The 23,474-nt window shown below is 41.5% G+C and overlaps 1 protein-coding gene across 2 annotated transcripts in view; it reads right to left on the bottom strand.

Moving 5' to 3' along the window:
* The window catches only part of ptprr (protein tyrosine phosphatase receptor type R), a 264,810-nt gene that overhangs the window by 79,370 nt on the left and 161,966 nt on the right, over positions 1-23,474 (bottom strand). For both annotated transcript variants that reach the window (XM_073059666.1, XM_073059667.1), the window contains 2 exons: positions 7,112-7,298; positions 5,269-5,353 (listed from right to left, as the gene is read on the bottom strand). In XM_073059666.1, the coding sequence (XP_072915767.1) occupies positions 5,269-5,353; positions 7,112-7,298 (272 nt within the window). The remainder of the gene's footprint in view (positions 1-5,268; positions 5,354-7,111; positions 7,299-23,474) is intronic.

Raw genomic sequence — 23,474 nt, 5'->3', positions numbered from 1 at the left:
CTGCTCATGATGACATCAGTGTTAGGCACTGTGCCACAATTGTAGTATGACTTAGTTGGAGACAGATGAGGGGATACAGTCACTGGAGTCAATGTTCTGGGAAATGTTTGACTCACTATTTTCATCTTCCACATGGAATCATTCTTCTTTTCTTGCCAGTGTGTGAAAACTACTCCACGCCACTAGGTAGGACGGCAGATACATCAGGAGCAACACACACAAAACGCTGGAGGAACTCAGCAGGTCAGGCAGCATCAATGGAAAGGTGTAAACAGTCGATGTTTCAGGCTCACCTTCTTCAGGAATGAGAAGAAAGGGCGAAGATGCCAGGATAAAAGGGGGAGGAGGAGGCTAGTTGGAAGGTGATAGGTGAAGCCAGGTGGGTGGAAAAGGAGGAGGGGGGTGAATTTGTTCACCAGAAGGAGAAATCGACATTCATGCCATCAGGTCAGAGGAACCCAGGGTGCCCCTCCACCCTGAGGGTGGCCTCATCTTGGCACAGAAGGAGGCCGTGGATCAGCATGTCAGAACAGGAATGGGAATGGGAATTAAAATGTTTGGCCATGGGGAAGTCCTGTTTGTGGCAGATGGTGCGGAGGTGCTCGATGAAGCAGTTATATCAACACCCTTCTCCTGTTGAAAGAGCACCAGTCTTTCCATTTACTGTGGCATCATTTGCTATTCCACATACCGCTGGACACAATTGAATATAACATCGATTATACAGGCACCGGGGTATGTGGCTGTGATTCTGTTGCTCTTTCAAACATGACAGTAAATTATTCCAATAACCAGAATCATTCAATGCAAAATCCAGGCCACTGATATACATGAAAGCCAAGATTAATAGTGGACTTTCTGTTCGATTGAGCAGATGAGAGATGAAATTTGCTAGTGCTATCTTTAATGCAAGGTCTCTCTTTTTCTAATTATCTGTGCAAAAAAAAGCCTAAATTGTCTTAGAATTGTCTTTCTTTAAAACATAAGCAATTATACAAGCTTGAATTCCCTTGTTAAACATCTTCACACACATCTGTGTACTCTTTGTGAATGGTCTAATATCACACCCAAATCCCTTTCCCTTTCCATGTTTGCCAAGCACGCCCATACATGGTTATTTACTTATTAGGATACAGCATGGACAGGCCCTTCCGGCCTTTAGAGTTGCACCACCCAGCCATCCCCAGATTTAATCCTAGCCTAATCATGGCACAACTTACAATGACCAATTAACCTAACAACCAGTAGGTCTTTGAACTGTGGGTGGAAACCCGAACACCCGAAGAAAACCCATGTGGTCACGGGGGGAGGGGATGGACTGTACAAACTCCTTACAGGCAATGGCGGGATTTGAACCTGAGTCGCCTGTACTGTAAAGTGTTGTGCTAACCACTATGTATTCATTATTCCACACATCTTCTTCACTTCCTGCTGTCACACTTAGCCCATTGTCCAGACCCTGGCATTATGGCATTCCATGCGTAAAAAGCACCAACTCCATTTAGTATAACATTAGATTTTATAAGCTGTAAAATATCAAACCACAGAAACAAGATGGATATACAGTTCATCTCTTTAGAAGTTGTCAGCCTGTACTTGTTTCATGAAAGGCTGTTGCAGAATCCTCTGACATCTGCACTTAAGTCCCAGAGTGTAGACAGAAGTTCAAAGTAAATTTATTATCAAAGTACATATAATGTCACCACATGCAACCCAGAGATTCATTTTCTTGTGGGCATACTCAGTAAATCTTTAGAATTATAACTGTAACAGAATCAATGAAAGACTGCCCAACTGGGGTGTTCAAACAGAGAGCAGAAGAAAACAAACTGCGCAACTGCAAATATAAATAAATAGCAATAAATAATGAGAACATGAGATGAAGAGTCCTTGAAAGTGAGTGAATTGGTTGTGGGAACACAGATTAATCCCTGACATCTTTCTCTTTGCTTCCGTATAACGCCAAGGTTAAAGATAAGAACAGTTCAGTGGGGGTTGCTGCACATTGACAGTGTGATTATGGCTGACGTGAATATCAGCAGAAGGTAAGTGGTATATATTTGACAGAAGGTCTAACCGAAAGTGAACAATCAGTATAAGGTGCTTTCTCAGAGGAATTAACAGCAGGAAATCTGATTTCCTGGGCTGGGAACTGTTCCAGTAACATATGGATTCACTTTTAAGGACTCTTCATCTCATGTTCTCAGTATTTATTGCTATATTTATTTATTATTATTATTATTATTTATTGTCTTTTGCACACTGGTTGTCCGCCCTGTTGGGTGTGTCTTTCATTGATTCTGTAATGGCTATTGGATTTATTGAGTATGATCAGGGTTGTCTATGTGTACTTTGATAATACATTTACTTCGAACTTAGCAACACTTGGTTCAGTCAATTTGATTTTTAGTTGAAAATCACAATGACTCATTTGCTTGTAAGTAATGTAAGAGTGGCTGACACCTCCTCTGGCTGTTTTGTAGTCAGACATGGCTTGGGAAATAGTTTCTGAATACCATCTTGTCTAATAACCTCTTCTCGGGCTTCCAACCTGCTACAGGTATTGATTTTAACCGATGTTTTGATGACAAACTCTACCAGCTTCATTAGGGATGATGCCTGGGCAGGTCTAGTCCGGTGGTATTTATACCCCGTCACTTGTCAACAAAGTACAAACTAAGGAGTTTCCCAGGGACCACCAATAGATAACCTACTGACATGTAGAAACAGATGACAGACATTGAAATAGTTATAATTTTAAAATTTTAGTGAAGTATTTTTTAAAAATCAGCTTAAAATGCCTTAAGTAAATTAGTTCCAATACTTTAAAAAAAAATGTATTCACTTGCCTTTTTAGTATACTGTATGAGATCCATTGAAAAGAATATGACTGTACTTAATGCACCAGCTGTAGTTGGCATAAGCCTGAGAAACCAAGTGCAAAGTGAAAAGCACATCTTTACCTCCCCCCTCTTTCTGCTTTCCGCAGGGATCGCTCCCTACGCGACTCCCTTGTCCGCTCGTCCCCCCCCCCATCCCTTCCCACCGATCTCCCTCCTGGCACTTATCCTTGTAAACAGAACAAGTGCTACGCCTACCCTTACACTTCCTCCCTCACCACCATTCAGGGCCCCAGACAGTCCTTCCAGGTGAGGCGACATTTCACCTGTGAGTCGGCTGGTGTGGTATACTGCGTCCGGTGCTCCCGGTGTGGCCTTTTATATATTGGTGAGACCCAACGCACACTGGGAGACCATTTCGCTGAACACCTACGCTCAGTCCGCCAGAAAAAGCAGGATCTCCCAGTGGCCACACATTTTAATTACACGTCCCATTCCCATTCTGATATATCTATCCATGGCCTCCTCTACTGTCAAGATGAAGCCACACTCAGGTTGGAGGAACAACACCTTATACACCGGCTGGGTAGCCTCCAACTTGATGGCATGAACATTGACTTCTCTAACTTCCGTTAATGCCCCTCCTCCCCTTCTTACCCCATCCCTGACAGATTTAGTTTGTTTTTTTTCTCTCTCTGCCCATCACTCTGCCTGTTCTCCATCTCCCTCTGGTGCTCCCCCCGCCTTTCTTTCTCCATAGGCCTCCCATCCCATGATCCTTTCCCTTCTCCAGCTCTGTATCACTTTTGCCAATCACCTTTCCAGCTCTCAGCTTCACCCCATCCCCTCCAGTCTTCTTCTATCATTTCGCATTTCCCCCTCCCCCTCCTACTTTCAAATCTCTTAGTATCTTTCCTTTCAGTTAGTCCTGACGAAGGGTCTCGGTCCGAAACGTCGACAGCACTTCTCCCTATAGATGCTGCCTGGCCTGCTGTGTTCCACCAGCATTTTGTGTGTGTTGTTGTTTGAATTTCCAGCATCTGCAGAATTCCTTGTGTTTGCAAAGTTTATTTATTATTGAGATACTGCGCGGAGTAGGCTGTCCTGGCTCTTTGAGCCATTTCCAGTAACCCCAGAAGCCGATTAACCCTAACCTAATCATGGAACAATTTACAATGACCAATTGATCTACCTACTTTTGGATTGTGGGAGGAAACTGGAGCACCCGGTGGAAACCCACGCATTTCACAGGGTGGACATACAGAGACTCCCCACCGAACTGTGTCGGAAGTGAACTCTAAACTCTGAGAGTCATGCTAACCGCTACACTGTCGTGGACCCATTATTTGGCCCCTCAGTTCAGTGCCTTCCTTCAGGAGCCAGTAGCAAATCCAGAGTGGAGCCAAAAGTGAAATTGGCCTACACCTACTCTGTCCTTCACTGTCATGTTCAAGCGCAGAAGTCTGGAAGATGCTGACACACTCAAAACACGCCATGAGCTATCTGAACTTTCTCTACATAAAGAAAACAAGGCCAACCACCTGCAGATGCTGGAAATCCAAGCAATACACACAAAATGTTGGAGGAACTCCGCAGGCCAGGCAGCATCTATGGAAAAGAGTATTGTCAATGTTTTGGGCCGAGACCCTTCATCAGGGTTATTGAAGGAGTTTGTAAATCAAATGCTTCTCATTTGAACTAATCTAGTTCAAAAATAAATCCTCAAACTTTAGTGGGACAATAATATTACTTTGGTCCCAGTGCCCCAAATGCTTACCTAAAGAATTTTTGGGACTAATCTTCCATCTCAGTGGGTGGAATGTGCTGAACTACATGATATTAGGATAGAAGGACTACAGATGTCTTCAACAGTTAATAACTGAATTGAGCAACACATTTTATATCTCAGCATGCAAGATAATGTAATGGAACATAGTTGAAACATATGTAAATAACATATTGCATCATTTCACATTTTCTTTTTATCTCCATACAAGTTTATGGAATCTAAGATTACATTTATCTGCCATTTAGAACTGAACTAATTTTATGATTGTTCTCTCTATCCTAATAGCTCAAACGATAATGACAAATGGAAATTTTACATGCATATTTGTGTAAAGAATTTCTGTTGTCCTGATTGTATAAATCTTGATTATCTATTTAAAGCTCCTTCAAATCACAGTGCCCTACTTCTCTCACCTAATGAGTAAAGGGAGTTAGTGTAGAAAGTGGCAATCAATACCCATGCTTCCTGAAGTTTTTTCCTGTCTCTAACTTACAACAAGAGATAATTTAGGAGTGCAGACATCAGTATTATGCTTTCTACTAATCAACCCAGGCCTGATTAATGTGGCTTGAATATCAGTAATATCAACAAATAAGTTATAGAATGACAAATGAAGAGCTGTATAATAGGTGAACTTACTTGGCAAAATAGTTTTATATCTATTCTTAGTTCCATTGTATGGGATACTCAGTTCTTTGGGATTCACAAAATTCATGGGTATTTCCTGTTATTTGAAGGAAATTAAAAAAAGACAAAAGCATCAGAAATTTTAATATGCTTAGCATACGATAAACCACATAGCAAAGTAAAGCACAGTTGTTGCAGGAGATGGGATGTTATGTTGAAGTTGTATAAGACATTGGTGAGTTCTAATTAGGAGTACAGTGTCCAATCACAAACAAGATAAAATCTGCAGATGCTCGAAATCCAAGCAACACACAAAATGCTGGAGGAACTCAGCAGGCCAGGCAGCATCTGTGGAAAAGAGTAAACTGTCGATGTTTTGGACTGAGATCCTGATGAAGGGTCTCGGCCCGAAATGTCAACTGTACTCTTTTCCATAGATGATGACTGTTCTGTTGAGTTCCTCCAGCATTTTGTGTGTGTTGTTTTGGAGTATGGTGTGGAGTTTTGGTCACCTACCTACAGGAAAGATGTAAGTAAGGTTGAAAGAGTATAGAGAAAATTTACAAGGATGTTGCCTGGTCTGGATGATTTGAGTTATAAAGAAAGATTGAATAGATTTGGACTGTACTCCTTAGAATGTAGAAGATTGAAATTAATTTTGATAGAGGTATACAAAATTTTGAGGGGTATAGATAGGGTAAGTGCAAGTAGGCTTTTTTCACTGTGGTGGGGTGGGACTACAAGCAGAGATTACGGATTCAGGGTGAAAGGAGAAAACTTTAAAGGGAACATGAGGGGAAACTTCTTCACTCAAGAGTTGTGAGAGTGTGGAATGAGCTGCTAGCACAAGTGGTGCGTGCGAGCTTGATTTCCACGTTTAAGAGAGGCTTGGATAGGTACATGAATGATAGGGGTATGGAGGGCTGTGGCTCTGGCACAGGTCAATGGGAGTAGCCAAATATAAATGGTTTGGCACAGTCCAGATGGGCTGAAAGGCCTGTTTCTGTGCAGTAATTTTCTATGACTCTATATATGAAGTTCTGTCATTGTATTTTTGAATTGATTGTGTGTGTTATCTGCAGTGAAATACTGAATCCATGTTCTAAGTGCTTTTCTCCATCTGAGCCTTCCTCGGCACAGATAGGTGCAGAGGTGAACAAACAGGCGAAGCTTTTCTGCAGAACTTATTTGAGCATTAACCTACTGGGACACATATCTCTTGTGAATTCAAGTATGCGCAGTTTCTGTCATTAGCTGCAACATGGAATTAAATATAGAACAGTCAACCTGTGGGCAGATTCTCCCTTACGCACAACAAGGAGTTTGAATTTATGCAAAAACATGATAGAAATATAGGCAGCAAGTCTTCCATGGTATGTGCAACACACTAACTATTAAGCAACAGCACAGACATTTTGTCACGTCATATGTGTGGTAGAATACGTGTGCTTAGAACCTGTGCAATCACTTCATTCAATTTTTCTGCTCCATAATTAAGGAAGATTGCTGATACTTGAAGATCAGATGTAAAATTGTCTGTATATTATAGATTAAAATTAATGAACAAGTAAGATTTCTAACTTTGCCTGGGTTTTGAATTATATAACTACATTCCATCTCCAAATACACTGATATTAAATAGGGATAATAGGAATTAAACACAAGGAATTTATATTAAAAACATATAGCAAATGAAGTAATTGTCTTTCAGAACAACATGCTATAAACCTGTAATCTGTTGGTTGATTATTCCAAATTGTATCTTTGACTAAAGTTGGTTCTTGCCACGTTTTGTGAAATCGACATTGGTTACAAATGTTATGTGCAGACTGGGGTACGGCATAGAGATTCATACCATGAATTCAGCTTGAAAGGACTGGGCACTGGCTACAATTTCTTTAAGTTGCATTCTGGTTAACACCCGGCTGGCAGTCTGTAGATATTCCAGAAATATTTTCTCACGGGGTGTTGGTGCACTACTGAATGATTCAACGTTTCCCAAAGTACTCATATCCAACGTAAGTGATACGTTTGAGCCTCGCCTGTGAATTATAAAAAAAAGTAATTGAAAATATCTATTAGACGCTTTTCCTTTCTTAAGCCATTACGCACTACCCACAGCTAGTGCCTACAAACACATACATCACAACTTTAAGGAATATATTCATTAAGGCCTAAAACATGCAACAAAAAAGGAACTGCCCTAACTGGGTGGCAATGGAGTTGAGCTCCACTAAAGAATTATCTATATCTGCACTTCTTGGCTCTGCACTCCCTAGCAGTCTGCCCAGATCAATAGCTAACCCTCTGGTTAGACACACTTTGCGTATATGGGCTCAGTTCAGGAAATGCTATGGTTTCCAGGGGTTTTTCCATTTCTAGCCCTGTTGCACATAATCACCTTTTTTTACCTACTACGTACGATTCAGCATTCCATGTTTGGTATAGGAAGGGCATTAGACATTTTGAAGATCTCTTCATTGATAATCGCTTCGCTTCTTTTCAGCAGCTCTCCGTTAAGTTCAACCTGCCTAACGCTCACTTTTTCAGATATCTCCAAATCTGACACTTTACTGCTCCTTTAATTCCTAACTTTCCTGAAATGCCTGCGAAAAATGCTATGGACCTATTTCTTACCATTAATCCACTAGGTAAAGGTTTAATTTCAATTATCCGAGATAAACTAGCAGCCTTACGACGGGCCCCTGTGGATAAAATTAAAATGGCCTGGGAGCAGGATTTAAATATCTCCTTATCCGAGGAGAGTTGGGACTCAGTTCTCAAATCGGTTAACTCAACCTCTCTTTGTGCTCGCCATTGCCTCTTACAGTTTAAGATTGTTCATAGAGCCCATATGTCTAAATCTAAACTATCTTGATTCTACCCTGGCATTAGTCCGCTCTGTGATAAATGCAAGAGGGGCGTGGCCTCTCTCATCCATATGTACTGGTTCTGTCCTAGCTTGGAGAAATTCTGGAAAGATGTCTTCACTACATTATTGGGTATTCTGAATCAGCACCTAGAACCTAACCCCTTAATTGCTCTGTTCGGTTTTTGGGGCGAGACAGATTTATGTCTGGGTCCGACCAAATGCAGAATACTATCCTTTGCCTCTCTCCTGGCGAGACGCTTGATCCTCCTTAGATGGAGAGATGTTGCCCCGTCCACTCATGCACAATGACTTAACGACATTATGGCCTGCTTGGACCTTGAAAAAATTCATTATTCAGTTCTTAATTCGGATCTAAAGTTCCATAAGGTCTGGGGACCTTTTATCGAGTACTTTCATAACCTTCCTCCTGACTAGGGTTTTTTTTTTCTTTTTTTTTCTTCTTTTCGGTCCCTTGCTTTCAGCTCCCTTTTTTTTCTGGTAGTAGGCATTATTATCCTCTGTTGCTAAGTGTATTCACAGTCTGGGAGTTTGACTGTCCTGACTTATACTCTTTATACTGTGTGGTGGTTGGTCTGGAGTTGTTGTTGTTTTTTTTTCTTGTGTTGTGGGGCTTGGGGAGGACACTAAGCTCACTTGTCTTTAATTTAGGTGCTTTTTTGTTAAATTCTCTTCCTTTGTAGCATATTGTTATTGTATGCTTAATCTTGCACTGTATTAATGCTCCTCATTGGGATTTGGGGTTTTTAATTTTGTAAAATGTTTTGAAAAACTAATAAAAAAATTTAACAAAAAAAAAGGAACTGAAGTTGGCAGTCTTCATTGTGGAGCAAAACCTAACAGCTCCAGCTGGATATGAACCTGCACGGCTGAACTCACAAATCAGTGATTCCCCATGGAGAGCTGGCTTGCATCCTCTTTCAGTGTTTTCTTCAGAATATCAAACAATGCCTGATATTTACCAACTACCCTTCAATTTAAAAAAATCTTGAAGTGAACATAATTGTTACTTAACAATTACTCCAATGCAGATGCTGAAGTACATGCTAGGATGCGATGGGACACGCCATCAGTGATGTAACCTGGGGTCATCGGGTCTTTTGGGTCTTTCAACATCAGGCAGCCTCTCCGAGGTGACCCAGCCGGGGTTGATCAGGCCCTGGCTTGTGTCCTAGCAGCACTGGTCCATGGATTACACCTCTGATCCATAACCATTTGGAGGCTCACTCTGCAGCCTCTTTGACGGTCCTGATGTCTCTTTTCTTTGCAGTCTCCATAATGCCAAGGAGAGAGTAGGTTCGGCACAGTGAGCAGCACACAAAACCTCTACACCCCACCTCAATAGATTCACATTGTGCCCTCCACTTCTGTCTCTAGCACTGCTCTACCAGTTCCTGGCATTTGGCTTTCTTACACTCAAGTCAAGTCACTTTTTAGTGTCATTTCGATCATAACTACTGGTACAGTACACAGTAAAAACGAGACAACGTTTTTCAGGACCAAGGTGCTACATGAAACAGTACAAAAACTACACTGAACTACATTAAAACAACACAGAGAAAAAAAACTACACTAGACTACAGACCTACCCAGGACCGCATAAAGTGCACAAAACAGTGCAGGCATTACAATAAATAATAAATAAGACAATAGGCACAGTAGAGGGCAGTAAGTTGGTGTCAGTCGAGGCTCTGAGTATTGAGGAGTCTGATGGCTTGGGGGAAGAAACTGTTACATAGTCTGGTCGTAAGAGCCCGAATGCTTCGGTGCCTTTTTACAGACAGCAGGAGGGAGAAGAGTTTGTATGAGGGGTGCGTGGGATCCTTCATAAATCTGCTTGTTTTGCGGATGCAGCGTGTAGTGTAAATGTCCGTGATGGCGGGAAGAGATACCCCGATGATCTTCTCAGCTGACCTCAAACCAGTCTTCCCAAGGCACTTTGTGTGTGTTGCTCTGGATTTCCAGCAACTGCAGAATCTCTTGTGTTTACTCTATTGCTGAAATCTGATTTTATATATATTCCCTCAAATAAATACTTCAAAATTCCAAAATACTTTTTCTCTTTCTGAACTTTTCTTACATAAAATTTCCACAAAATGGGAGACAATATTTTAAATTGCCTTCATAGTAGCAATAGCCATTCTTCATGGATGTAGTATCATTATTATCCAGTGAAGAACTCTGGGAAGCTGATATTCTTGAGGAAACATTTCAGAATAAAGCCCCTTGGCCATTCAGTTGCATCGATAAGGCCCGCATCGGTCAGGGTTGACCATGAATATTGTGTCCTAGCTGACCATGTGATACACAAGCCAGTACACGGGTCAGGGTAGTGTGATATGGAGAGCAAGCTGTTGCCCATGCAGCTGATGAACAGCCGAGACCGCAACACCAGCAGCACCGCAGGAGTTGCCAGTCAGCGTTGAACTCAATGTAGGACTGCCGTAGGGACTCAAGCTCTTGATTTTTCCCTCAGGGTTTACTCTTGAAGCCTTTCCCATGAGTGGGTTTAGCCACAAGGCAGTGAAGGCTTGAGATCAGTTTCAAAGATTCAAAGTACATTTACTATCAAAGTATTTATGCAGTATACAACCCAGAGATTTGTCTTCCCATAGACAGCCACGAAACAAAGAAATAAGACCATAGGACATAGGAAGAGAACTAGGCCATTTGGTCCATCGAGTCTCTGCCGCCATTCAATCATGGCTGATCTTTTTTTCTCTTTCTCAACCCCATTTCCCGGCCTTCTCCCAATAACCTTTGATGCCACGTCCAATCAAGAACCTATCAATCTCTGGCTTAAGTACACCCAACGACTTGGCCTCCACAGCTGCACTTGGCAACAAAGTCCACAAATTCACCACACATTGGCTAAAGAATTTTCTCCACATCTCTGTTTTGAATGGACACTTCTCTATCCTGAGGCTGTGTCCACTTGTCCTAGACTCTCCCACCATGGGAAACATCCTTTCCACATCTACTCTGTCTAGGCCTTTCAACATTTGAAAGGTTTCAATAAGATCTCTCTCATCCTTCTAATTCCAGTGAGTACAGACCCACAGCCATCAAACATCCCTCGTATGATAACCCTTTCATTCCTGGAATCACCCTTGAGAAACTCCTCTGGACCCTCTCCAATGCCAGCACATACCTGTTAAGATGAGGAGCCCAAAACTGCCACAATACTCAATATGAGGCCTCATCAATGCCTTGTAAAGCCTCAATATCACTTCCCTGCTCTTGTATTCTAGACCTCTTGAAATGAATGGTAGCATTGCATTTGCCTTCCTCACCACTGACTCAACCTGCAAGTTAACCTTTAGGATGTTCTGCACAAGGACTCCCAAGCCCCTTTGCATCTCACAGTTTTGGATTTTCTCCCCATTTAGAAAATAGTCTGCACATTTATTTCTTCTACCAAAGTGCATGACCGTGCATTTTCCAACATTGTATTTCATTTGCCACTTTCTTGCCCATTCTCCTAATCTGCCCAAGTCCTTCTGCACTCTACCTGTTTCATCAACACTACCTGCCCCTCCACCAGTCTTTGTATCATCTGCAATCTTGGCATAAAGCCATCTATTTTATCATCTAAATCATTTATATGCATCATAAAAAGACCCTGTGGAACACCACTAGTCACTGGCAGCCAACCAGATAAGGATCCTTTTATTCCCACTCGCTACCTTCTTCCAATTAGCCAATGCTCTAACCATGTTAGTAACTTTCCTGTAATACCACGGGCTCTTAACTTTTTAAGCAGCCTCGTGTGGCACCTTGTCAAAGGCCTTCTGAGAGTCCAAATATACAACATCCTCTGCATCCCCTTTATCTATCCCACTTGCAGGACTTTCCCTGAAGGAAACCATGCTGACTTTGTACTATCTGGTCCTGTGTCACCAAGTACTCCATAACCTCATCCTTAACAATAGACTCCAACATCTTCCCAGCCACTGAGGTCAGGCTAACCGGTCTATAATACCTTGGAACCCATTCAAAGAAAAGCATTAGAGCCCAAATATGCCAAAAAGAGAACAAACATAAAACAAACAACAGTACAAACATAAAAAAAACAAGCAAAAAACACAGAATATAAAACATCAAACCATCAAAGCCATTGAAAGAGTCCAGGCATATTTGTCCAGCTCTGTTCAACCCAACCCAGCACTGTGTTGTACATTAACTTCAGGCTGCAGAGCCAGTGCGCCCCAAACAAAACTGCACTAAATAGCAATAAAAATAGGAGCAAGCAGAAACCAGAAACACAAATCATAACGTGAACTACAGAGCCCAATCCACAAAGCACGTCAATTCCTTCCCCAAGATGGGCTGCCAACCACGCCTGATGAGCCCCATCTGTCCAAGCGACTGGTTTTAAGGCACCAGTAATCTGCCTTTTCCCCTTCTCCAGCCAGTAGAAGTGGCTCTGCCAAGTTTAGTAGCTAGGCCACATGTGAAGACCATAAGCTGGACTTGGTTGTCTCCACTATCACCCCCAGCTATGACAGCCTTAAGGAAAATCAACTATATTGCATTATTTAATCAGTAGATGGAGAGTAAAACAGAGGCAAAATTTAGCAGATGCTGCAAATCTGAAATCAAAACAAAAAATAGTGGAAAGACTTAGCAGGTGAATTTAGATGGTGATCGACAGCCTGGAGAAAGAATGTAAAAAGAGAATTCTTGCCTCAGGCTGTCCAAAATGTTTTAAGGGCAATTCAGTACATTTGAAGTGTTAATACTGATATACAATTCCATTTAATAGAATGATGGAACAAATACATTGAAGATACATGGGAAGATCTGATAGACCTTCATTCATAATAAGGTGGTCCTTGTACCAAACAGTGATCAGGGTTATTAATTTATAATGTCCAAGATAAACTGTGTTTCTATTACTTAGGGTCCTCGTGCAGGGGATGAACTGACATTTGAGTAATTTAAACACAGGTCAGAAGGACTGGAAAGGCAGGGTGTCAGGACTGCAGGTGAGGGTCAGGTGGGTTCTGCTTGCTGGTCCACGACATTTATTCCGCTTCCACGGCATCTAGGGTGAGGCTCCGGCTGCTCCGGGCTTTGTGGCTGCGAGCTTTGCGACGATTTGCCCTGCTGCGTGATGAACTGAAGTTCAGGCTATGGGCCTACTCCAGCTGCTCCAGCCTTCGTGCCTATGGACTCACTTTCGTTCCAAATGTTGCTGCTTGCTTTTACTATTTACACGGTTTGTGCTTTTTTCCCCTCTCTCTGTGCATTGGGTTTGGTCTTTTTTTAAATTGGGTTCTTTCAGTCTTTCTGTTTGGTGGCTACCTGCAAGGAGACAAATCTCAAGATTGTATAATTTATACATACTTAGAGAATAAATGTACTTTGAACTTTGAACTTGAACATATATGCTGAAATTATTATTCATGGGGTTTGAAACCTTTTAAAAATTTAGGTTCTGGATGAAGAGGTTTCTGGCCTGACCAGCATTTCTAGACATACGCTAATTACTGATGAGTCACTGTCTTGAACCACATTCATCTGTGAAATATTTGTCCACACCCCAGAATAACTGAATTTAATTTAGACATTTAGATTGGTAAATAATTTGGTCTATCTCCCATCTTTGTAATCTCTAAATATTTTAAATGTTGAAGAATTTTAAATCCATGCCAATTCTTGTGACAGTTTTTTATACAAATTTCTTCATTTGAATTTGAACCTTGTTACACACCAAAACCATCCAACATCCTATTAAAAGCCAAACAATGGCATCATGCACTTCCCTCAACCTTTTCAAATTCTATGTGTTTTATAGACTTAACCATTCCATCTTTCAATGCCTCTTCTTGTACGTTTGTATTTAGTACCAAGTACCCTCATTTAGTTACCCTTTGTCCTTTTTCAAGGAGTGATATCCCCCTCCAGGTGCCAAGGTCAGGGATGTCTCAGGTCACATCTACACCATTTTGGAGGGGGAGGGAGAGCAGCCAGATGTCTTGGTACATATTGGTACCAATGACATAGGAAGGAAAAACAAAGAGGTCCTGAAGAGAGAATTTGCAGAGCTAGGTAGAAAGCTGAGAAGCAGGACCTCCAGGATAGCAAATTCTGGATTGCTATCTGTGCCATGTTCCGGTGAGGGTAGAAACAGGATGATCTGGCAGATAAATGTGTGGCTGAGAGGCTGGTGCAGGTGGAAGGGCTTCAGGTTCTTAGATTTCTTCTGGGGGAGGTATGACCTGTATAAAAGGAATGGGTTGCACCTGATCCTGAGGCGGAACAATATTCCTGTGGGCAGGTTTGTTGGAGCTGTTGGCAGGGGAATGGGAACCAGAGTGAAGGGACTCAGGACAGGACAGATGGTAAAAGAGCAGGGCAAGTATCAGTGCATCAGTCAGACTGCCAGGAAGGGCAGGTAGATGATAGGACAAAATTGCAGCCAGCAGGGTGAGTGTCAGTGCATTAGGATGCAAAATCAAAAAGGGTAACAAATAGAGTACTCAAAGTGTTATATCTCAATGCACAGAGTATAAGAAATGAGGTGGATGATCTTTTTGCACCTTTACAGATTGTCAGGTATGATGTTGTGGCCATCACTGAATCATGGTTGTAGATTGGAGCTCAATATCCAAGGTTACACATTGTATCGGAGGGATAGATAGATAGGCAGAGGGCTGCTAGGAAAAAAATGGTATCACATCGTTAGAAAGGTGTGATATAGGATCGGAAGATGTTGAATCTTTGTGGGTTGAGTTAAGAAACTGTAAGGGTAAAAAGACCCTGATGGCAGTTACGTACAATCCTCCAAACAGCAGCTGTGGTTTGCACTACAGATTACAATGGGAAATAGAACATGTGTGTTAAAAAGGCAATGTTATGATAGTCATGAGAAATTTTAACATGCTGGTAGAATGCAAAAATCAGGGGTTGGCAATGGATCTCATGAGAATGAACTTGCTGAATGCCTGCGAGATGGCTTTTTAGATCAGTTTGTTGTAGTGCCTACTAAGGGATCAGCTATTGGATGTTATGCAATGAACCAAAGGTGATTGAGGAGCTTAAGGTAAAGGAATCCTTAGGAGACAGTGAGCACAATATGACTGAGGCAATGCACAGAAGGAACTTAGCAGGTCAAGCAACATCTCTGGTAATTCAACGTTTCAGGCCAAGACCTAATGAAGGGTCTCAGTCTGAAATGTCGACTGCACTCTTTTCCTTAGATGCTGCCTGACCTGCTGAGTTCCTCCAGCACCGTGTGTGCGTTGCTTGTATTTCCAGCACCTTCAGATTTTCTCTTGTTTATGATATGATTGAGTGCAACTTGAAATTTGATAGGGAGAAGATAAAGTCTGATGTAACAGTATTTCAGTGAAGTAAAGGAAATTACAGTGGTGTGAGAGAGGAGTTGGTCAAAATAATATTGGAAGGAGATGCAGGCAGGGATGACAGCAGAGCAGCAATGATGTGAGTTTCTTGGAAAAGTGAGGAAGCTGCGGGATAGATGTGTTCCAAAGACAAAGAAAATCAGAAATGGCAAAATAGTACAACTTTGGCTGACAAGAGAAGCCAAAACTAATGTAAAAGCAAAAGAAAGGACATACAGCAAAAGCAAAAATTAGCAGGAAGATAGAGGATTGGAAAGCTTTTAAAAACCTACAGAAAGCAACTAAAAGAGTCATTGAGGGAAAAATAATTATGAAAGCAAGCTAGCAAACAATATCGAGATGGATAGTACAAGCTTTTTCAAGTATATTAAAAACAGGGAGATGAGAGTGGATATAGGACCGCTAGAAAACAAGGCCGGAGAAGTAATAACGAGGGACAAGGAGATGGCAGATAAACTAAATAAGTAATTTGCATCAGACTTCACTGTGGAAGACACTAGCATTGTGCCAAGTGTTGAAGGGTGTGAGGAAAGAAAAGTGAGTGTAGTTACTATTACAAGGGAGAAGGTACTGAAAAATCTGAAAGACCTAAAGGTACATAAGTAACCTGGACCAGATGAACTGCACTCAAGGTTTCTGAAAGAGGTAGCGGTAGAGACTGTGAAAGCATTAGTCATGATCTTTCAAGAATCATTGGACTCTGGCATAGTTCCAGAGGACTGGAACATTGCAAATGTCACTCCACTTTTTAAGAGAGGATGGAGGCAGCAGAAATAAATTATAGACCGATTACCATGACCTCAGTGGTTGGGAAGATGTTGGAGTCAATTGTTAAGGATAAGTTTATAGAGTACTTAGTGACACATGGCAAGATAGGACAAAATCAGCATGGTTTCCTTCAGAGAAAACCTTGCTTGACAAACCTCTTGGAATTCTTTGAGGAGATTACAAGTAGGATGGATAAAGAGGATGCAGTGGATGTTGTATATTTGGATTTTCAGAAGGCCTTTGATAAGGTACCACACACGAGGCTGCTCACCAAGTTAAGAGCCAATGGTGTTACAGGAAAGTTACTAGCATGGTTAGAGCATTGGCTGATTGGTAGGAGGCAGTGAGTAGGAATAAAAGGATTCTTTTCTAGTTGGGTGCCAGTGACTAATAGTATGGTGCAGGGGTCAATGTTGGGACCGCTTCTTTTTATGCTGTATATCAATGATTTAGATGATGGAATAGATGGCTTTGTTGTCAAGTTTGCTGATGATACAAAGATTGGTGGTGGGGCAGGTGGTGTTGAGGAAACAGGTAGGCTGCAGAAGGAGGTGGACAGATTAGGAGAATGGGCAAGAAAGTGGCAAATGAAAAACAATGTTGGAAAATGTATGGTCATGCACTTTGGTAGAAGAAATAAATGTGCAGGCTGTTTTCTAAACAGGGAGAAAATCTAAAAAATATCTGAGCTGCTAAAGGACTTGGGAGTCCTTGTGCAGAGCACCCTAAAGATTAAATTGCAGGTTGAGTTGGTGCTGAGGAAGGTAAATGCAATGTTAGCATTCATTTCAAGAGGTCTTGAATACAAGAGCAGGGATGTGATGCTGAGGCTTTATCAGCACTTGTGAGGCCTCACCTTGAGTATTGTGAACAGCTTTGGGCTCTTTATCTAAGAAAAGATGTGTTGGCATTGGAGAGGGTTCAGAGGAGGTTCTCAAGGGTAATTCTGGGAATGAAAGGGTTATCATATGAAGAAGGTTTGATGGCTCTGGGTCTGTACTTGCTGGAATTTAGAAGGATGAGGGGATCTCATTGAAACCTTTCAGATGTTGAAAGGCCTAGACAGTGTAGATGTGGAAAGGATGTTTCCCATCGTGGGGGAGCGTAGGACAAAAGGGCACAGCCTCAGGATAGTGGGGTGTCCATTTAAAACAGAGATGCGGAGAAATTTCTTTAGCCCAAGCGTGGTGAATTTGTGGAATTTGTTGCCACATGCAGCTGTAGAGGCTAGGTCATTGGATGTATTTAAAGGTTCTTGATTGGCCATGGCATCAAAGGTTAAGGGGAGAAGGCCAGAGGATGAGTCTCAGGAGAGTTTAAAAAGGATCAGCCATGATTGAATGGCAGAGCAGGCTCGGTGGGTCAAATGGCCTAATTTTGCTCCTATGTCTTTTTTTTTGTTTTGTTTTTTTTTAAATTTTTTTATTAGTTTTTCAAAACATTTTACAAAATTAAAAACCCCAAATCCCAATGAGGAGCATGAATACAGAGCAAGGTTAAGCATACAATAACAATATGCTACACAGGAAGAGAATTTAACAAAAAAGCACCTAAATTAAAGACAAGTGAGCTTAGCTCCTATGTTTGATGGTCTTATGGTCTAAAAAGGTGGAGTCCAGCATTAAGGACCTCCACCACCAAGGACACGTCTGTTTACATTGCTATTCTCAGGAAGGAGGTACAGGAGCCTGAAGGAACCCACTCAACATTTCAGGAACAGCTTCTTCCCCTCTGTCATCAGATTTCCAAATGGACATTGAACCCGTAAGCACTACCTCACTACTTTTTTTGTTTTTATTTTTGCACTAATTTAACTATTTAATATATATATTTACTGTAAATTCACAGTTTTTTCTATTATGAAGTATTGCATTATCTACTGCTGCAAAGAAAACAAATGTCACGAATATTTCCATGATATTAAGCCTGACTGATATATTCATGGCCATCAAAACTCCAGCAATAGCTATGGTTCCGACACATCACTGTTAACAAGGTGGTACTCTTGGCTTCATAGTTTAGCAAGTCTTCCAACTGAAAGAGCTGCAAACCATTCTTATATTTTGCAACAGTTGCTGATAACTTATACTTGATGCCATATTGCACCCAAATTACAGGAACACAAGGGAACAGGAGCAGGAATAAGCCATCAGACCACTCAAGCCTGCCCCGCTATTCAATATGATAATGGGTTAGCTGTACTCATTTAAACTCCTCTTCTGCTCCAGTTCCCCAGAACCACTATTCCTCAATCTTCAAAATGTTTACTTATCTCCACATCCAACATACCTAATAACCTGACCTTCACCACTTTTCTGCATAGGGAACTCCACAGATTCACTTTTCTCTGAGAAAATAAATTTCTATCCACTTCAGTTTTAAATAACTGCCTTTTTAACTGTCTGTTCAATATGCTGCCATCTGGTAGGAAATACAGAAACAGCTTAGCCAAGACTGTAAGACTGAAAAACAGCTTCTTCCCAAGGGCTGTTATGCTGAATCATGCTACACCCTGGCTTGCCAATGGCCATTGAGTGTTACAGAGGGTTATGAAGAGTTATGGAGTGTTACTAATTTTTTAAATTAAGCCATATTGCATGCATTGTAAATACCTGTTTTTACATGGACTGGAGTGGCACTGTAATCTTGTTGTCTTGAACAATGACAATAAAGTTCTATTCTATTCTTATAAGGTAACCATGTTACTTTATGCTTGTTCCCCTCGCATGAAAATATATTGACATCTGCCATGTCAAGCCTCCTTCCTATAGGTCTCAATAAAATCACCCCTAAATCCATGGATACAAACCTAAACTATTTAGTCTCTCTTGATAGGACAAGTCTTTCAACCTAAAAATTAGCTGGATTAATTTTCTTTGTATCTTGTCCAATGTTACCGGATTTTTTTTAGGCAAGAGCAAAACTGAATGCAGTATTCCAGGTATGGCTTCACAGGCACTCTGTAGAATTGTAACAAAACCACCCCCTGCCTAAATTCCCACCCCTTCACAATAAAGGCCAACACACTGTAGAGGGTTGTAGACTCAGTCAGCTCGATCACAAGCTCAATCCTCCCTACGGTGAAGGACATCTTAAAGAGGTGATGTCTTAAGTGCACTAAGGACCCTCACCATCCGGCCATGCTCTCTTCTTATTGCCACCATCAGGGAGGGGGTAAAGGAGCCTGAAGACCTCCATTCAACAACTCAGAGACAGCTTCTTTCTCTCCGCCATCAGATTTTCGAATGGTCCATGAACATTACCTAATTATATCTTTTTATTTTTGCACTATTTATTTATTTTGTAATTTATAGAAAACTTTACATACAATAGCCACCTCTTTTAGGTACTCCTGCTCATTAATGCAAATATCTAATAAGCCAATCATGTGGCAGCAGCTCAATTCATAAAAGCATACAGACAAGATCAAGATGTCCAGTTGTTGTTCAGACCAAACTTCAGAATGAGGAAGAAAGACAATCTAAGTGACTTTGACCGTGGAATGATTGTTGGTGCCAGACTGATGATCTCCTGGAGATTTCATGCACAACAATCTCTAGAGTTTACAGACAATGGTGTGAAACTAAAAAAATCATCCATTGAGTGGCAGTTCTGTGGGCAAAAATGCCTTGCTAATGAGAGAGGACAGAGGAAAATGGCCAAACTGGTTCAAGCTGACAGGAATGCAGCAGTAATGCAAATACCCACACATTACAACAGTTGTGTGCAGAATAGAATCTCTGAATGCATGACATGTCGAACAGTGAAGTGAATGGACTACAGCAGCAGAAGACCACGAACGTATACTCAGTGGCCATTTTACCCAATAAAGTGGACACTGAATGTATGTCTTTGCATTGTACTGCTGCTGTAAAACAACTAATATCATGTTGTACACTGTTAATCAAACTGATTCTAATATCTGATTTCTGATTCTGATTTGCCTTTTTGTTGAACCTATCTACTAATCTCTTGCAGTTCATGCACCAGAACACTTGCATACTCTCTGTATCTTATTCATTTGCAGTTTCTCTCTATAAGTGCCTTTTGATTCCTCCTACTGAAGCACAGGAGCTCATAGTTCTCCACATTAAACTCCAGTCGTCAGGTTCTTCTGCAGTCATTCAGCTGATCTGTTGTGACAGAGGCCTAGGTGAGGATGGTAAGGACCCAAGTGCTGGAGTATCCACGACTAGAATCGAGACAGGATTTTGATACCGAGACGAGAACAGAGTTCTTGACTAGATGCTAGATGAGAACCTGACGAGACTAGATGAAGTCCAAACAATAGAGAAATCCTAAGCACAATCACAGACTGAACGAAAGTTGATCTGATGATTAAGCTCTAAACCTGTGTTCAGGTGCTCTTCAAATATCCAAATCTTGGTGCCAAAACATGGTTGCCAATTAGTAGAGCGGGCCAGAATCCTTAAAGGTTCTGTGCCAGCTATCCCTGCTCTGGAGAATCAGAACATTGTTCAGACCAAACTTCAGAAATGAGGAAGAAATGTGACCTAAGTGAGTTTGACCATGCAGTGATTGTTCATGCCAGACTAATGATCTCTTGTCATGGTTGGGTGGATACCATAACTTTTACATCCTTCTGCAGAATCACAATGTTTTTATCACATCTCTCCACCTTCTTATGAGCATTATAGCCCTTCACTGTTGACCCTTAGAATATTTGAGTCCTCTAACTTACCACTTGCTTTTGCCACTTTGCATATCCTGCATTTCAATGTAAAATTATCCTTGAGCTTCTTTATTAACCACAGACTGAGGCTCTTTCTAATTGGGATAAATTACTGCAGATTATTAAAGATCAACTGTTTGAATATACAGTATCTCACTGTTCATCTTCTGATGGATCTCAGTTTATTTTCCAGTGGATTTAGATAACTCCACCTTCACACCATGATAATTATCCTTACTGAAGTTGAAGAGAGTAATTTTGTGCTCTGGTGTTTACCCTAAAGCTGCATGCGGAATTCTATCACATTGTAGTCACTTCCTTCTTGACACCACAAGATCTCTTATTGTTCTTTCCTCTTCACTCATTCACAAGTCTAGAACAATCTGTTCTTGCGTAGGTTCCAGGAAGCAATCCCTAAACCACTCCACAAATTCTTCTTCCACATCATCAGTGGCAGTTGGGTTCATCCAGTCAATATCTGGATTCAAATTTCCCAATGCCAATGTGGCCTAGGTATGTCAGGTGGTGGGCAAGACTGGCTTATTTCATGGTCAACAGCCGCTTCTGCTGTGTTTGTCATTGATCAGCCCGTTTAAAGGGCTCGGTGCTCTTTCCCTCTGGTTGGCTTGCACGCCATGGCACCGGTTTCTGGTTTCACGCACCTTAGAACGCATAAGAACAGCATGTTCAAGAGGCTTGGTCTCTTTTTCCACCGTCTCCAGGGCCCGCTTCAGGCTGAAGTACGACCCGCACTGAGGGACCACTGGGAAAGAGCGTTGCAGATGTAGACAGGCCCCATGTATTTGTTTAGTTAAGTATTCGTCTGCAGCAGGCTTAGCTCTTCAGTTTTATAACCTGGGGAGATTTAATGAGTTACCCATTAAGCTGAAGCTTGACTGAATCTTCAGTATTGTAGCTTTGTGTACTTTAGGACAGCTTTGATGAGCACGCGTTTAGTTAGACATCGGATTTCCTGTTTCGCTCTTCATTTTTAAATAATGTGCCCATTCACAGTCTGTGTCTTTTGTTTCACTCATTGGATCATCGAATCTGCCTCCACATTACGAGATCTTTTCCCATTTATGCTCTGTCCTTTTGAAAGGCTACATTTTTTTAAAAAAAATTGAGATACAGCATGGAATAAGCCCTTCTGGCCTTCTGGGCCACGCCGCCCAACAGTCCCCTGATTTAACCCCAGCCTAATCACAGGACAATTTACAATGACCAATTAACCTACCAACCAGTATCTCTTTGGACTGTGAGAGGAAACCCATGTGGTGTTGGCAACTCGTCTACCTATTGCAAATACTATGAGTATTCAAAGTGCCTTGAGGTCATTGATTTCATTAGCCAACGAGAAGGTGGTTTTACAGCATTGTAAGGAATATGCCATTGATGTAAGGTTGATGAGTAAGACCATAATACAAAGATCAGAATTAGGCCATTCGGACTGTTGTGTTTGCTCTGCCATTCCATCATTATTAACCCTCTCAACCCCATTCTCCTGCTGTCTCCCAGTGACCTTTGATACCCTGACTAATCAAGAACCTATCGATCTCCTCTTTAAATATACTCTATGACTTGGCCTCCACATCCATCTGCGGCAATGAATTCCACAGATTCACCACCCTCTAGCTAAAGAAATTCCTCCTCATCTCTGTTCTAAAGGGATGTCCTTCTATTCTGAGACTATGTCCTCTGCTCCTAGACTCACCCACAATAGGAAACATCCTCTCCATGTCCACTCTATCTAGGACTTTCAATATTCAATTATTTTCAATGAGATCTCCTCTCATTCTTTTAAACCCTGGCGAGTAGGGCCCAGAGCCATCAAATTCTCCTTATATGTTAACCCTTTAATTCCAGGAGTCATTCTTTTGAACCTCCTCTGGACCCTCTCCATACTATGTAAGAGAACATGATCGCAGATGCAGTTACCTCACCTATTACCTACTTATGAGCAATTTTAAGCCAAGACATCTCGATTCCTAACTATCCTGTTGTCATGTCGAAGTCTTTGCTAAAGCAATGGACATGGCCAGGAGAGTTTGCAAAGAAGATCATCTGATTGTGCCTCCTTCCCCACCATGTGACTCAATGACTTTAATAGAACCCAGTTAAGGAGTGGCACAGTAATGTAATGGTTAGCACAATGCTTTACAGTACAGGTGACCTGGGTTCAATTCCCACTGCCGCCTGTAAAGTGTGTGTACCTAACTGTAAAGTGTGTGTAAGTGTGTATATAACTTATATATATTATATATGTTATATATGTACGTTGTCCCCATGACTGCGAGGGTTTTCTGCCACAGTCTGAGGATATACCAGTTGGTAGGTTAATTGATCATTGTAAATTATCCAGGGATTAGGCTAGGGTTAAATTGGGGAATTTCTGGGCAGTGCGGCTCGAAAGGCCAAAGGAACTATTCTGTGCTGTATCTCGGTGGATAAATAGATAGATCGATAGATAAATAAATAAATAACAAAGTAAGCAAGC

Source organism: Hemitrygon akajei, chromosome 10 (assembly GCF_048418815.1).
Source record: "Hemitrygon akajei chromosome 10, sHemAka1.3, whole genome shotgun sequence".
Taxonomy (NCBI): Eukaryota; Metazoa; Chordata; class Chondrichthyes; order Myliobatiformes; family Dasyatidae; genus Hemitrygon; species Hemitrygon akajei.
This window is presented reverse-complemented; position numbering and strand designations above follow the sequence as displayed.